Consider the following 15,529-nt stretch of genomic DNA (forward strand, 5'->3'; position numbering starts at 1 on the left):
AGGAAGGCCCTAGTCTTGGCAGGCTGGCGTTGGCGGGAGGTGTGCACCAGTGTACCGCGGAGGGCCTCGCCCTGCTGGAGTTCTGGAACCAACTTCCAATGTGTGAAAAACGGATGGAGCAAGGAAGGCCTTTGTGACCTTGGAAAGCAGCCTTTTTTGTGCTCATTTGTCAGGACGCTCGTTAGTTCCACATCTGTCTCTAGAAAGCAGCTGTTCTTTTTGGGGGGGGACGAAAAAAGCTTTTGCCAAACAATATTCTCCCTAGTAGAGCCCCAGGTCTCAAGAGCAGCCTTGTGGACGAGTGCTGCTTTTGAAAGATGCACAGAAGTGGCCGAGAGCTTTTTCTGCCTTCCTGAGCCCTATCTGGGCTAAGTCTAGAATGTTCTACAGTTACTTGTAGAGAGCAGGATGGCTGGTGAGTGGCCAGTGCAGTGTCTCTCAGTCTAAGCCCTGTGCACAATAAAGATGGAATAAACTGCATCTCTGTTGGGTTTTCTCCCGTGTCACTACCAAGTGGAAGGGGCAAGCCCCGGGACCAGGGCGGCCTCAGGCGACGCCGAGAGCGGGCACAGGCGGGTGTCTGTCTCACGCCAGCTCTCTGGGGCACGTGTTCTCTTGGCCACTTCTAGCGCAGGCCGACAGGGTACTCCGCAGTGTTACAGGTCGGGACACCACCCTAGGAAGGAAAGTCTGGATGGATTTAGGGGAGAAATTCTTTCTTACAGGTAAGGGTGAAGTTCTTTTCTCTAAGGAAAAATTATCAGTGGTATCATCTTGGGATTCTACATTCTTTCCTTTTCTTTTTTTTTAGTTATGTCCAAAAGGGCAGGTTTATTATATAAAGAAAGGAAAGGAAAACGCCTGCACAGACGTGGCGGGCAGGCATTGCTGCCCTTGAAGAGACACCCGCGCAGTCACAGGCGGGCAGGCTTGGACGCAGCGCTGCCGGGTGCCACATTCCTGTGGGGACGCCACCCTGAGAGGAGAAACAACTGGCAGTGGGGTGAGGTGAGTGGGGGCCTCTGGGGCCCCGCTGGCCCTTGTCGGGGCTTTGGGAAGGGGTGAACGGCCGATGGCGTGAGTGTGAGGACGTGCCCCAGGCCACGCTGCCTGCGCTGCAGAGCAGAATGGCTTCCCAGGTCCCCTCTGCTGCCCAACGTCTCTAGGCGGCTGGCCTGACTCTCGGCCCCGGACGTGGCCGCTCGGAGGGTTCGTTTCCAGGGGACGGTCTTTGCCTTCTTGTTTCCGTGCCCTTCAGATTGATTTTGGGGGAACGGGAGCCTAGTGTCTCATTGTGGAGGGTGAGGAGCTCTGATCTCGCCCCCGTACCGTTACCTTGAAACCCTGGCAGTCCCGGTGGACTCTGTCTTAGCATTTCTCTTATAAAGCTGGGATGTTGAGCCTTTTATTTTGGGAGAGTGGGGTGAACTTCTTAGGACACAAAAAAGATTTTCCTGTGAACATGATTTAGGAAGATTTTATTTTTTGGATGTTGGTTGTCAAAAATTACAGCAATATAGTCATAAATACCTAATTACTACATTCAACAAATAATGTTACAATACAGTTAAATCAAACAAGTACACTTAGAACAGGTTTAATTTCACAGCATCTAAACTGCCCCCAGAGTGACCGAGGCACCGTTCCCCTCCCTCCCGAGCACTGGTTGCTGCTCTGGCACGCTAGCGCAGGTGCGTACAGCGGAACACAGCCCACGAGCGCGGGCTCTCTCAGGTCAAGGCAGAGATAAGGGTTTAAAGTGAAGCGCTGGATCAGAAAGTTGGGGACAGGCTACTGGAAGTAGTAAGGACGTCACTAGCTCGGTTACTTGGAAGAGTACACGGGTCATCGCTAAGCGGCTACTATACACTAAGGAACAGGGTCGGCTTGTGCTGACTGTCTCCATCTTGTGGTGGATCCTTGGAATCTCCTACACTTTAAAACACATGGGTCAGAGGAAGCGGGGGTCTTGGCTTTGCTGTTCAGCTTGGTTTTTGGGATTTGGCAGCGCTGTGCGCTACGAGGAGGCCGCCCCGGGTACAGGTGGGCTCCTGCGGGTATTCTTTGGCTTCCCGTGAGGGTGCCGCTACTCGGGTGTTGATGCCAAGTGCTCCACTTCCTTTAGAGACACGGAATGACCCTATCTTGGTCCTTTACTGAGACAGTGGCTGGAGAGCATGACACTTAGGATGTCAGTTTGGCCCCTCCCTACATGAGATCATTTTCCAGTGCGCAGGCGGCAGTGCCAGGTTTGGGGAGAGCTGTCTGGCTCGCAGCTAACGGCCTGATTACATGTGGGCCGCACGCCTCGGCTGTGGACGCGCCCCCAGGCTGTGAAGCCCCTTCTGAGGACAGAAGCAGCAGTCTCGCCCCTGGTGTGGTAGGAAGACACGGGGTCGCGAAGCACTGGGGTCTTCACGGGAATACTGACACGAAGGGCGCGTGATCTGTTCTAGAGCAAAACCAGGGAGCACTTCTAGACTTTGTCTTTTTAACTCAAGGGAACTAGCTGAACACAGAGCTTCAGAGCGCTCACATCTGCTTGTGTCAGGCCCAACTGGAGAGACTCAAATGCTAGCATCTTCCTTCAGAACCCTCTGAGAGCCAGTGTTTTCAAATTATACACGTATCGGAGGGGAAAAGCCAAGCCTGGTTGCTGGGTCTCAGTGCTAGCTTGTTTCCAGAGCGGCTCTCTTACCTTCCTCATAGGTACTCAGGCTGCCTTACAGGTTTAGTCTGATTGTCGTGTTACTTCTTGAGCCCGGGAATAGTCACAGCCCCCCCCACAGGTGGGGCCGGAGGGCAGTAGGATGGTGGTATGTCGTGTGGCAAGTTACTGCCGCAGCCAGCTCCCGGTAAGGTGCGGCAGCCCCCTGCCCCGCCCCTCCTGGGTCCAAAACCCAACCAAGGGGGTGGCCGGCCAGGGCTGGGCCTGCGCTCTTGCCCACTGGCTCATCTGGCTACTGGGCGTTTCAGCCGAGGCGTGTGGGGGTTTGTGTGGGAAGGCCAGGAGGGAGCACTGGGTACAACTCTGAAGCCCGCAGACCAGAAGCAGCACGTTCTACCTCGAGAAAGTGCACGGTCGTTTGCCCTGTTGGCAGGAGAGCCCCTCTGCACACCTGTCCCCACCTGTGGTACGTGTTCTTTGTGTCTTGGTAGGGGAGGAGGCCCATAGAACAGCCCTTAGTTCTTCAAGTCATTTCTGTGGAGAGGAAGGCGCTTGTTGACTGCTGATAATACTGGCGGCACTTTTTGTCTGAGTTTGCTAATAACTGGAAGGTTCTTGGCAGACATACAAAGCAAACTGTGTGGGAACAGATAAAGCGACACAGGCCATCTGCCAGCAAGCTGTTCCACACAGCTAAGGTCTGGGGCTGAGGGCACAGCCACCGGTCACAGTGAGCAGCCTTCGTCAAGGTCAGTCGGCCCCACCCTGGCCTGGCCGAAGGGCAAGGGGCATGTGGCTGGGCCTCCTCTCCTGCCCCCTCCCCACAGCAGCTCCTGGCTGCTCTGGGAACCTTCGGGCCAGGGATACTTCTTGAGGTGGATTCACCCTGCCTGAAGGGGCGATCACCGGGACAAGGTGGACACAGCTCCCTGCTCGTCACTGGTAGGCCTGAGAGCAGGTGCTCAGCTCGGAGGGCTGGTCCACCGAGGCCTGGCCAAGGCTCGTGTCTACGCTGTGCCTGGACTCACTGCTGTAGACGCCTGAGAACTGGCTTCCCGCTGCCCTGCCTCTGTGAAGGGCATGCACAGGCCCGCCCTCTTGTCCCACCGGGACGAGCCCCTCCCCAGAGCCGCAGGAGCAGGCGGGAGCAGGAGGAGGTAAGTAAGGCATGGCTTTCTGCATTTCCTGGTGCAACTCAAAAATGAAGTGATCGCATAGGCGCCAGTGGCAAGCTCTTTTAAGTTTTCTTTTTCTTTAATTTTTAAAAACACTTCAATATTTTAATGTCCTGACCAGCAGCAGTACAAACACTAAAAGCAAGGTTTTTTTTTTTGCCCAGGAAAACAAAAAAAAGAAACAAAACCCCTAAACAGGAAAACAAACAAACAAAAATCCCCCCAAACCACATATTAAAAATGGCAGGCTTTTTATAACAATAATTAAAGTAATAAAAACATACAAAACTTTTTGTTTTTTAATATATATACACAGTACAAGGCTGAAGCACCTTTGACTTTTCTCTCAAAATGTACGCTTGTATGAAAACGGCAGCGCCGCGGCACAACCGGCGGGCGTGGGCGCAGGTGCACGCGCTACAGCCCCACGCGCGATAAAAAGGTTCCTTCAGTTGTCGCTTTGTCTTGTCTGTAGGTGAGCGCTTTTCCAGGGAGAAGCCTCGGGGGAGGCTTCAGTACTGTTGCTTCGCGTGTGCTCCTATGACTTGTTGCTTTGAAGAGTATGTTGCAGAGCAGGGACTGAAGGAAGTAGGCCCTCGACCTAAAGGCGCCCGGCCAGAGGGGTCCCGTCCTGGGGCGGAGGCCGACCCCCGTGGCAGAAGCGGACGGGGTTCTGGAGGCGGTGCCAGGGGGTGCGGGCGGGACCAGGCCAGGGGTCTGGTCTGACCTCGCGCGCCCGGGGCTGCCAAAGGTAATGGTAGTGTTGGTGAAGGAACCTTCCTTTACAGGGGCCGAAAACTGGGGGAAGAAGGAAGAAACCGCTTCTACGAGGAAGAGGAGGGGCGTCCTACGGCGGCTGCTTGCCGAGTCACGAGGGAGTCAGCGGCGCTGGAGCCAAGGTGAGTCCGTTCTGTTTTCTGGAGCCTGGAATTGTTTGCTTCATGCATGGCACATTCTCGTTTCTGTAAGCTTCAAACCTCCAAGTGAAAAATATTAAATATTCAAGGTAATAAAATAGAGAATATTTCTATACTATAGGTTCGGCCTAGTGCAAGGGAAACCGTCACCTAGGGTAACCCTTAAAATAACCCCTAGGCCAATGCATTGCCGGTAACGCAAGGCACTTCCGTAAGTGATCCAGTTCCGCCTGGAGTCGCTCCCTTTCCGAAACAATCTTCTGCTTCTGGCTTCTCAACTCCTAGCGGGCGAAGAGGGGACGAAAGGGTGGGAGCGCGTCCCAGATGGTTGGGGAGGAGAGAAAAGGGAAGACACCGTGTCACCACACAGCTGGGACCGTCACTTACTTTCCCTTGCCCCGACCCGGGGCCTGCGCAGACCCCCTCTGCCCTTCCACCTCGCTCCCCAGGGCAGGGCTCCCCTCCTGTTCTTGTCTGCACGGGGCGGGGCGCGCCCCGCGCCCCCATCCTGGCCGCACTCACCGCCATGCTGTGGGACAGCTGCTCCGCCGTCAGGCTCAGGCTGTAGTGCTGGGCCTCCAGCCGCCGGCACTGCGTCTGCAGCACCTGCCGCTCCAGGTCTTGCTCTGGAAGGACACACGGAGCATTAGTCTCCTCCAGGCAGGGGCACAGGCCCTGGTGCGGCCGGCTGAGGCCGCCTTCAGCCCCAGCCTCCCGGGTTGCGCTCGGGAGGGCCTCTCACCCATCACCTGCCGCCTGCTGGCGTAAAGACAAGTGCTAACGTAAGGGACACAGATTGGGTGGGAGGCGATACGAACTGGTGAAGTAGGTTTGACTTGAAAACTTAAGCTGCTAAACTTAAGATGTTAACTGTCTCCCTCTCCAGAAGCCACCGGGCCTGCTGTCCCCAGAAGTGACCCCCGCTCACGAGGATGCACCTCTGGCTTCAACCTGACCACAAAGCCAGGTCGGTCCTGAGCACACAGCACAGTCAGAGGCCGACACTACTGAGCAGACGTCGGGACACTGCTGTGCGGGAAACGCTCATCTCAATGGGCGGAGAACACGGTCACTGTCTGCAGGGCCACGCCAGGAAGCCCCGAGCTACTGGGAACCTTGGCTTTGCTGCGTGGGCTCAGGTGCCGTTGGCAGCACTGGCTGGCTGGCCTGGCAGTACGGGGGTGGGGGAGGCCGAAACCCACAAGGAAAGGACTAAAGTGTTTGCAGAAGGCCTGATTAGGGAGGAAGGGGCAGCGAGAAATCCAGACTAACAGTTAGCAAACACACGACACCTCAACCCAAATTCCAAGCACCAAAGAACTGGATTTAAGCCGCGTTCCTATGTGGGGTGACCTCACTGCCAAACATTACCAAAGATGTTGCTTCTTCCCAAACCTATAAGCTTGTCACAGACTGGCTTGAACTAATGAGAAGCTGAACTTCACAGGGGAAGCCAAGGAACAAGGCCAGCAGAGCCCCCGCCTCTCTGGAAAGGGGAGAGGAATGGTACAGGCAGGGGCCTTCCCGAGACAGACTGACCTTGTGAAGATGCCACATGGCGAGCCCCTAAGATGCCAGGTTAGTTCACAAAAGGGACTTTAAGAAATGGGGTGTAGGCCAGGGGTGTGGGGTGAGAGGATTCACCCGAGACAGAGTGGGGAGCAGAACAGGTGGATCCACTGAAATCCACTGCTGAGGGGAGCAGCAGGGAGACAGGAGAGGTCTGCTGCACACTTTGGGTAGCTCTCTGGCTGGTTGGGGACTGACCTTGTGCTGCAGATAGCTTCATAGTGCTGTGCTTAACCCCTTGCACCACCAGGGAAGCCCAGAAGTGGCTTGTAAGGCAGAGCAGAGCCTGAAGTGTTTAGCAGGAAATGCCTCACGACATGATCATCCACCCCTTGGAGCAGGAGGAACCCCCCCCCCCCCCCACTGCAAGACACTAGACCTTTCAGGGACCTGTGTGTGTACCACAGGGACATCCTGGAGCAGGGAAGGATGCATATCTAGGCGGCCACGAGGCCTCTCACTAGTTTCCCCCTCTGGTTTTACAGCACTTACTTCAAAACCTCGTTTGAAGTTACAACGTTGCTAATAAAACTGTACTACGTGTAATGAGTGAGTCTGGAGGTGGCGCCAGGGTCTGGCTTGTCCTGTCTCAGGGAAGCTGCCAGCCACGGGGGTGGGGACCGGGGGCCTGCGAGCTCCAGGGGTGGTCTGCGTTGCCCCAGGGGCCGCTCCCCAGCACCACGGTACCTTCCTTGCAGGCTGCCCTCTGCTCAGCCACAAGGGAGCCCTCGTGAGCCCTAGAGTCACTGGGCGTCCCGGCTCTACTCCAGGCTGGCTACTTGTTAAGGGCTCCCCACTCCCCCGCCCTATGTACCTTCTATATGTTCCTGGTAAGCCTCAAAAATGGCCTCAATCCCTTGCCACTTGCGCCGGGGGGGCTCCTCCTCCTCGTCTTCTCCATCTCCGTCGTCGTCGTCGTCCGAGTCCTGGTCCACCTCCTGCGCAAGGGGGCCCTTCCTCGCCGCCGGGGGCTCCGGCTGTCCGTTGTGCTGGGGCGGGGGCAGCCGGCTCGAGGACTGCAGCTCGGGAATGTTGTAGTGGACGGACGCGTCCACCTTGTGGTTCTGCTCCGCGGACAGCACAGCTATGTTCCCTGCAGGGAGGAAGTAGGCTGTTGGGGGCCGCTGGGCAACCCTGTCTGTGGCGATGGTCTGCGTGATGCAGTCTGGAGGTGAGCTGCCCCAGCTCTGGGCAAGCCTGTGCCCCCCCCAGGGAGAGAAGATGCGCCACAGGAAAGCGAGGCAGGCCTCGTCGGCTCTCCCAGGGCCGCTTCTGGTGGGTCCTGCTTAGGTAGAGCCTGCTCTGTCTCCAGGGACCCTGGGCAGGCAGCAGGCTCTGCAGAGCTGGTCCCGAGACCTGCTCTCAACGGGCTCTGCACCCCAGCCTGGCAAGGGCAGGAGGACGCCAAGATTCCTGGGGGACGTCAAGTGTGAAGGGCTGAGATAAAACAAAGCAGGAGGAATGTGTCCCAGGGCCCCAGAAAAGCCCCCGGGCGGCGCGTGTAACCCGCTCACATAGCACGCAGCGTCCCTCTTGAAAGTAACCCTTTCCGGTTCCTGACACACCCACGAAGCACCCCGCCCGAATCGGGGCTCTATCACTGCACGACCCTGTGGCGTCTTGGCTCTCCTTTTGCCTCCGTTGCCCACGTCGGCTTAGACACAGCGGAGGCCACGTCGGGCGCACACTCCCGGCCCCCCCTGCGTAGCCAGCTTTTGGGGCTGCTGGCAGCAGACAGCTTAAAGCGGGTCTCGGAGATGAAAGTGGCTGTTGCGAATACGCGGACCGGCTGCCTGCTGAGCTTTGAGGACGCGGGTCCACTGCGCTGCTGCTTAGTGGGAGTAAACGCAGGGACTCCCTTCTCCAACTTCTAGCGACCCCCAGCAAAATGTCCAGGGAAGTGAATCTGGGGGGCACAGGACCCATGCTGCTGGGTCCATTCACTGACACATGGGGAGGCTCAGGTGGAGCCGGGGTGTGGGCCCGACCTCGCTGCAGCATGACGCCGGCAGCACGTGCTGTTTTCTCACAGCCTGGTTCACAGAAGAGCAGCGCCCCAGCGCCCTGGAATACAGCCCCTCCCCCCACCGGAAGCTGGCTCTTAACAGCTGCCCGGGAGACTGGCCGCGCCCCGGAAACACTGCGGCCCCCTTACCTTTGTGCTTCTGCAGGGCCTTCTGGGTGGACTGCAGCACAGACTCGTGGAACTGGTGCGCAAACTCTTCTGCCACGAAGGGCTCCCATGCCTTGCTCTTCCCGTTGACGCTGTGGGACAGCGGCGCAGCCACGTCCTTGGGCGCTGGGCCCTGGATGTAGTGGAGCATGCTCAGGCTCTTCTTGGGCCCCGGGGCCTCGCTGAGTCGGGGCTTTTCGCCGCTGGCCGGCGCTGGCTCCTGGACGCGGGCTAACTCCTGCGCCCGGAGGTGCTCCAGTCTCCCTGGCTCCATGGCCTTTGGGACGTCAGACAGGGAGGCGGCGATACCCACAGGCTTCTCGGTATCCAGAGAGGCTTGCTGCGTGGCTGACTCTTTTATTAGAGAAAGAAAGTGAAGAAAACATTACGAGCTCCCAGTGAACAGGCAGGCCCTGACCTCGGGACCCTACACCTAACAGACCCGGCACAGAGGACCAGGCCCAGGACGCGTCCTAGGAGGCAGTGTGCACCGCGAGCTCTAAGTACAGGGTGTTTGGCAGCCAGTCCATCCTTTGAAGGCCCCAAGAAGCCCTCTGGGAAGAAGAATCTGAAGAAAGAAGCAAGTCGTTTCAGGTCATCCAAAAAGATAGGAAGCCAAGAAGCCCTGCCCGCCAAGAAAGCCCTGTTAGGAGTTGAGAACACAGATCTCCTGCTCCACTCCGCAGCGTAGCCAAAGCAGCAAGAGAGAAGAAAGATGTGAAGGTGGGTGTGAAGAGGCCAGGAAGGCACAAGGAGCAAGACAGACGTGGGGACGAGTGCCAGCCAGGGCAGATGGGGCAGCAGGTGCGGGGCCTGACGTCAGGCCTCAGGCCCCAGCCCGACAGATACCCCAATCCCGGCCACTCTGTGGAAGCAAGGCCCACCCCCATCTTGAGCCCTGACCGCTGAGGCTCCTGCTCCTCTGTCCCGAGCAGATGCTCCTGACTGTTGTGCAGGAGGCTGGAGGCAAGAAGCAGAGAAAAGCGCTGTTTTCGAGAGACTGAGGATGAAGATGGCGCCGCGTGGTCACGAGGCCCCGGGCAGCCTGGGACCGTCCCGAGCAGCTGCGGAGGGGCCACTGGGCCTTACCGCTCAGGGAGCCGGCAGGACTGTCCCTCGCAGAGGTCCTGAGTGAGTCTGCCACTGCTGCCGACAGGGCCTTCTGCTTCATGGCATGCAGCATCTCAACAAGCCTCTCCTTGTCTATGGGGAAAGCAGCCTGAGGTTAACACGATGGGCGCGTCTTCCCCAGAGCAGGAGACCAGGACGCCAGCCCAGGCCCGAAGGGCGAGGTGGTCGCCGAGGACACAGTGCCACGGGCAGGCACCCCAGGGAGCAGGTGTCACGGCAGATCCCGGGTTCCTCAAGGCCTCCGCTACCTAACATCTGAGACGCACACCAAGAGCTGCTGTGCCGCATCGCCAGCGCAGCCACGGGGGTACAGGCTGCCACCGCTGCGGTGGCTCCTGAGGATATATTTCTATTTAAAAGACCTCCCGCTCCCCCACAAAAAGGCCCAACGGGGACATGAACTGCCGACCCCACACTGCTGCTGCCGGGCCAGCTCTGCCCGTGACCGCCATTCATGGGCAGGGGACACAGACCCGGGGCACTTGAGGCCGCAAATTCCTGTTGCAGTGGCGCGTCTTGGGATGGAAACTGCAGGAACAAGTGAGGGAGAAGATGCTGCTGACAGAACGCTGTGCGCCGCCAAGGATGCGGGCGGGCGGGCGGCACACCATCGCCCCAGAAAGGGGGCATGGACCCAGCCTCTCTGGTTACTGACGAAGAGGGAGCCGCCCCGACCTGCACAAGTGGAAGCTTTGAACTGACCAAGCACTTTCCCTACCTTCAACTTCTTTCCAGAAAGAGGCCAGGTGTCAGTTGGGGGTGGGGTTGGAGCAAAGGAGCACCCCACAGAGGCAAGTTCTCATCTGAACTACATCCTGGCACTAAGCCCTAGGGGGGCAGGCCAAGAAGTGGACCCTTCCAGAACTGTTCTGGAAGAGAATAGCCCCCACACTGACCTAGAAGCATCTTGCAATGAGGGTTGGCTTTGCCTGGCGGTCACAGACCACCCCAAGCCATTCGCCCTCAGAACGTGCGGGCGGGCCCTGGCAGCAGCCCACAGAGAGGGACTTCCCGCCCACCAGGGAGCCTGGACCACCTGTCACAGGAGCAGCCCAGTGGGGCCCCCAAACCACCGCCTTGGGCACTGGGACATCTGGCAAGTGACAAGAGCAGCATCGCACACGAGGTGCTCCAGGATCTGAGGAAGTGAGGCACACCCCGACTTCCACCCAGGACTCAAGACAACAGGCCTCCAAAGGGGCGACTGATCTCAGGAGAAGAGAATCGTGCTGGGCCGAGAAGCGAGGGAGGCCTGAGAGCACAGGGGCTGCGTCCCGAGGAGCCGAGGCCAGGCCCTCCCAGGCCTGCTGGAGCTGGTCCCGCGCCCCTCCTGAGCACCCCGCCAGGCCCGGGCCTGAGCCCGGCCTCACCTCTCCTCTTCTCCGCGCTGATGTGGGTGAGGTTGAAGATGGTCAGGAACTTCTTCTTCTCTTCAAAGTTGGGGCTGTTGTTCATCTCGTCGGGGCTGTAGCGGGTGGACAGCGCCAGTCTCGGCGAGGGGGTCTGCCGCTTGCTCTGGACCGTGGGGGGTGACGGGCTTCTCTCTCTGAGCATCCGCCGCCGCTTCCTCCGCTTCTGGGTCAGCAGTTCCTCCTTCTGCTGTTGGGTGGTCAAGCCAAAAAGTTGCAAAAACTCTAGCTTCTAGATTGGGAAAGAAAACAGATGGTTTGACACTGCTAGCGGCGGCACACGTCCACGGCCCCGGGGTCCTCGGCCTGTGCGCGGGGCCGGCCGGGGGGGACGCGCCCGGGGAGGGGGGAGGGCAGCCGCTCGGCGTCACCCACAGCCCCAGATACCTCAGAGGACGTGTCCAGCTTGAGGGGCGGCTGCTCGGCCACGCAGCGCAGGTGGGCCCTGACCTCCTCCTCGTCGCTTTCGTCGTAGGAGTCGTCCAGGTCGTAGTAGTACCCTGGGGGTGACCGGGCTGGTGGGCGGGCAAAGGCCGCCACCCTCCGCCCCTCCCTCCAGGCCAGGTGGGGGCGCACGACCCCGCCCACCCTCGCCGCGGCCTGAGGCAGGGACATCGCTGGCTGACGCCGTCCCTTGCGAGGGGCCACTCATCACACAGGCCGGGCGGTGTCCACGGCAACCCAGGCTGACGCTGCAACCCGCTCCCCGTGGCGGCCATCTGGGCCCGTCCCCGGCAGGGGCAGGCGCTCAGGCAGAGCTTGGCCAGACCGGGGCGCCCTGCCTCGCACAAGGTGCCGGGAGACCCTCCCTGGGCCCTAAAGCTAGCCTGGCTGTACCCCAGGGCACTGAGCCTGGTCCCAGCTTCTGGGAGGAGGTGCGGCGCAGTGCCACACGGGACACACTGGAGCCCCTGCTCCCTCCTGGCCAGATGGGGGCGCAGGTGGGGACAGTGCCCTCACCCTGCTCATCTGTTCTGCTCTCCCGGGCTCTCTGGGGACCCAGCACAGCTGCCTGCCCCCTCCCCACACACAGAAGCGCTGCCCAGACCCCTCGCCTCGTCCCCCGCTGGGAGTGACACCATGGCAGGCCGGCACGAGCAGCCCCCGCTGGGCCCAGGCCTGCTCTCGACAGCCTCTTCCCGTTGGGCTGCATGATGAGTATTTAAAACCCTCTAATTAGCCCATTTGTCACTTAAAATCCTGCATGGTTTGTTTCTTTGGGGACAGTGCGCGCAGCACAGAAGCCGGTAAACCCTGGGGCCCCAAGGCCCGGGAGCTGGAAGCCGGGGCAGGAGGAGGAAGAGGCCGCGTCCGGGCCACCGCGGGACCCACCTTTCTCCCGCGCCTCTCGCCGCCGGCGCTCCTCCAGGTCCAGCTTGCTGACCAGCCTCCGCCGCTGCTGCAGGAGCTCGTCGAAGATGTAGGCGGGGTCCGGGCCCCGGGGCGCCGTGGGCCGGTAGGGCGAGCCTGGCTTCAGGGGCCCACTGAGCTCCCCAAAGGGGGCCGGCTGCGTGAGGGAGGCCCGCGGCTGGCCCAGGAGGGTCTGGGTGGACTTCTCGAGCTCGGCCAGGAAGGGCCCCGGCCCATGAGGGAAGGCCTGGTGTTCCAGGCTCCCTGCCTCCCGGGGCGGCGGCTGGTACTTGTCCAGGGGGGCGGCCTCCCGCTTCCGGGGGCCCTCGTCCGGCTTCTCCGGGCAGTAGACCCGCTCCACCTTCACCAGGGGCACCGCCGCCGGGCGGCTCGGCTCAAAGGGGGCCGGGTGGCTGTGCAGGGGGTGGCTGTCGGGGGCCCGCCGCGGCTCCAGCGTGCTGTCCATCAGGGACACCGGGTTCCAGAGCGCCGTGGGCACGGAGTGGTGCTGGGGCTTGGGGGAGATGAGGGGCGGGGGCCCACCGAAGTGCTGCGGGGGGTCTCGGCCGCCTGGCTCGTGGCGGCTTGGCGCCGGCCTAGGGAGGGAGCAGACCAGCCGGTCGTGAGAGCGGGACACGCCAACCCCGGGCGGCTCGCCCCCCCTCAGAAGTCAGAGCCGGGGGCGTGAAGGCTCCCACACGCGGCCGCGCTCTGCCAACCTGCCCGAGAGGGCTCGCGGGCCCAGAGGTGGGTGCTTCCTGCGGAGGCCCACGCAGACCTCTCCCCCCACCTCCCCCACGGCCTCGGAGCAGCTCATTCCGTCCCGCTGCTCCCCAGACGCTTCTGGCTGTCAGGACAGACCCTCGTCTCTCCCACAGGGAGACCCGTGGCGGGGAGAACAAGGCGCCAAGGGCGTGGCCCTCCCTGCCCCACGAGGACAGGCTGGTGGCCTGAGATGGGCGCTCGGCTTTCCTCCTCCAGACAGCGGTGGGAGGGACCCGCCTGCGGTGTGTCCAGGCCAGCTGCTGATCCCCATGACCCCCTAGGGTCCCACGTGGCCCCAAAGGCCTGCATGACCTGCACCTCGAGTGCAGGTAGTGGGAGGATGGGCAGGATGTGCCACCTGGGCCCCGCTGACCTGCTCTGCAGGGGAAGCCGCACGCAAGCAGGCCCCGAGGGCAAGGAGCTACCAAGGGTGCCCCCAGCTCCTCCTCCACTTGAGGGGGGAGGCAAAAGGCACCCATGGCAACATGAGGGGTCCTCAAACAGCAAAGTGTCAACCCTGCTAATCAGTCTCATGTACCAGCACCGAGCACGGAATGGTGCCCTCGCTCGGAGCCCAAAGGGCCCCCCAAAACACCAGGCTCTCCCTGCCCTGCGGCCAAGCCAGCCGCCAGCCACTGCGGACCCGCCTCCAACCCACACCAGGGGTCTACCCCCCGCAGAGCACCCAGATTGATGTGAGGACAGCTCCCCAGTCAGTCCCCTGGGCACAAGGCCAGTGAGAGGAGCAGAGCGCAGCCCCAGGCAGCCGGGGCGGAGGCTTCGTGTGGCCTCGGCAGGATGCCCCCGGCGCCAGGCCGGCCGGGGCGCAGCGGACACTGCTGTCTGGAGGAGAGCGGGCTGCAGGCCTCCCCCAGTCACAACTGAGCAGCCCACAGTCCCCTCGGCGGGGCTGCTGGGGAGGCCAGCCCAGCCCGGGGCCCCGCATGACACCCGGCAGCCAGCCCAGCCGAGGAGGGAGGGAGGGGCGGGGCCGTCCCTGGACAGCGCCGGGGAGGGGGGGGCTGCAGGCGACAGGCGCTCCCGGATCCACCAGAGCGAAGGGCATATGCCCGGGGAAGGGGAGCAGCACCCGGTGTCCCCGGGGCCTGGCCCTTTGGGTGTGGCGAGGTGGGAGAAGGGGGTGCTGCGGACCAGAGACTGGCACCCCAGAAATAGGCACAAAGTTTTTCCTTGGGAGAAACAATAGGGTTGAGAAATGGCTTTTTTTTTTGGGGCCTCCCTGGTGGCGCAGCGGTTGAGCGCTGGATTGCGAAGCTGTCTGCAGCCTCTGCAGCGCTGGTTCGATTCCTGGCCACCAGCGAGGGTCCCACATGGCACGACAGACCTCTCCTGCCTCGCCCGCTGATCCCCTCAACAGTGTGTTTCGTCACTCTGCCTGTTCTGTTCCCAGCTCTGGTGAATTCTCTCACCCTCCCATGCTTCTGACTGTACCCAGTGCTTGTATAAATAAATAAATAAATCTTTAAAAAAATCAAAAAAAAAAAAAAAAAAGAAATGGCTTTTTGTTGTGCGTTTTGTAACTGCAAAAGCCACAGAGATTTTTAAATTTAAAACCGAAGGCCGGGCCTCCCTGCTGGCGCAAGGGGTTGAGCACCGCACTGTGAAGCTGTCCGCAGCCTCTCAGCACCAGTTCGATCCCCGGCCAGGGAGCTACCCACATGGCGCAGCAGACCCCTCCTGTCTCCCCGCGGCTCCCCTCAGCAGTGGATTTTGGTCAGTCTGCCTGCTCTGCTCCCCACTCTGTCTCTGGTGAATCCTCTCACTCCCCTGCACATCTGGCCTGCACCCCAGCCCTTGTATGAATCAATAAATCTTAAAAAAAAAAAAACCCAAAAAACCGAAGGCCACGAAGCACACACGCACACGCGCCGAGCAGGGCAGGAGGGAAAACCAAGCTCGCAAGTACAGCATCTCTGGGCCGGTGCTTCTGACCGCCGTCCCCGGCCTACCTGGCGCTGTCGGGCCTGTGCTCCGCCTCGGGGGGCGCGGGGGGCCGGCCCATGTCCAGGTGCTGCTCCAGGACCTGCTGCCGGAACTCCGACACCTGCGACTGCCGGTCTTCCTTCTCCTGCCGCAGCCGCCGCTGCCGCGCCAGCCACTTCTCCTCCTCGTTGGTGCGCTGGATCAGCAGGGCCGCGGCGGCGCTGCTGCCCGGCAGCGAGAAGAGGCCGTGGTTGGAGAGCAGGCTGGGCACGGAGTGGTGGGCGGCGGGTGCCGGGTGCAGGGGGTGCTGCACGGGCTTGGGCGCCGGCAGGCTGGTGTCCTTCAGCTTCTCTGTGGGGAAAGGCCGCCACGCGGGACTGAGCGCCCGGCCGCTCTCCGCCCGGCACCGCGCCCTGCGCCCCGCCCCG

At 61.0% G+C, this 15,529-nt stretch overlaps 1 protein-coding gene across 1 annotated transcript in view; it reads right to left on the reverse strand.

Annotated features, from left to right (window-relative positions):
• Nucleotides 1–4,906: 4,906 nt before the first annotated feature.
• GSE1 (Gse1 coiled-coil protein) overlaps nucleotides 4,907–15,529 on the reverse strand; it is a gene marked incomplete at both ends in the record, with an annotated part of 82,240 nt that continues 71,617 nt past the window's right edge. The window contains 9 exons of the mRNA XM_084257748.1: nucleotides 4,907–5,041; nucleotides 5,283–5,386; nucleotides 7,144–7,422; nucleotides 8,485–8,856; nucleotides 9,592–9,705; nucleotides 11,004–11,274; nucleotides 11,430–11,542; nucleotides 12,375–12,988; nucleotides 15,128–15,452. Coding sequence (XP_084113874.1) covers nucleotides 4,907–5,041; nucleotides 5,283–5,386; nucleotides 7,144–7,422; nucleotides 8,485–8,856; nucleotides 9,592–9,705; nucleotides 11,004–11,274; nucleotides 11,430–11,542; nucleotides 12,375–12,988; nucleotides 15,128–15,452 — 2,327 coding nt within the window. The remainder of the gene's footprint in view (nucleotides 5,042–5,282; nucleotides 5,387–7,143; nucleotides 7,423–8,484; nucleotides 8,857–9,591; nucleotides 9,706–11,003; nucleotides 11,275–11,429; nucleotides 11,543–12,374; nucleotides 12,989–15,127; nucleotides 15,453–15,529) is intronic.

This window comes from Talpa europaea (assembly GCF_964194135.1).
Source record: "Talpa europaea genome assembly, chromosome: 16".
Classification (NCBI taxonomy): domain Eukaryota; kingdom Metazoa; phylum Chordata; class Mammalia; order Eulipotyphla; family Talpidae; genus Talpa; species Talpa europaea.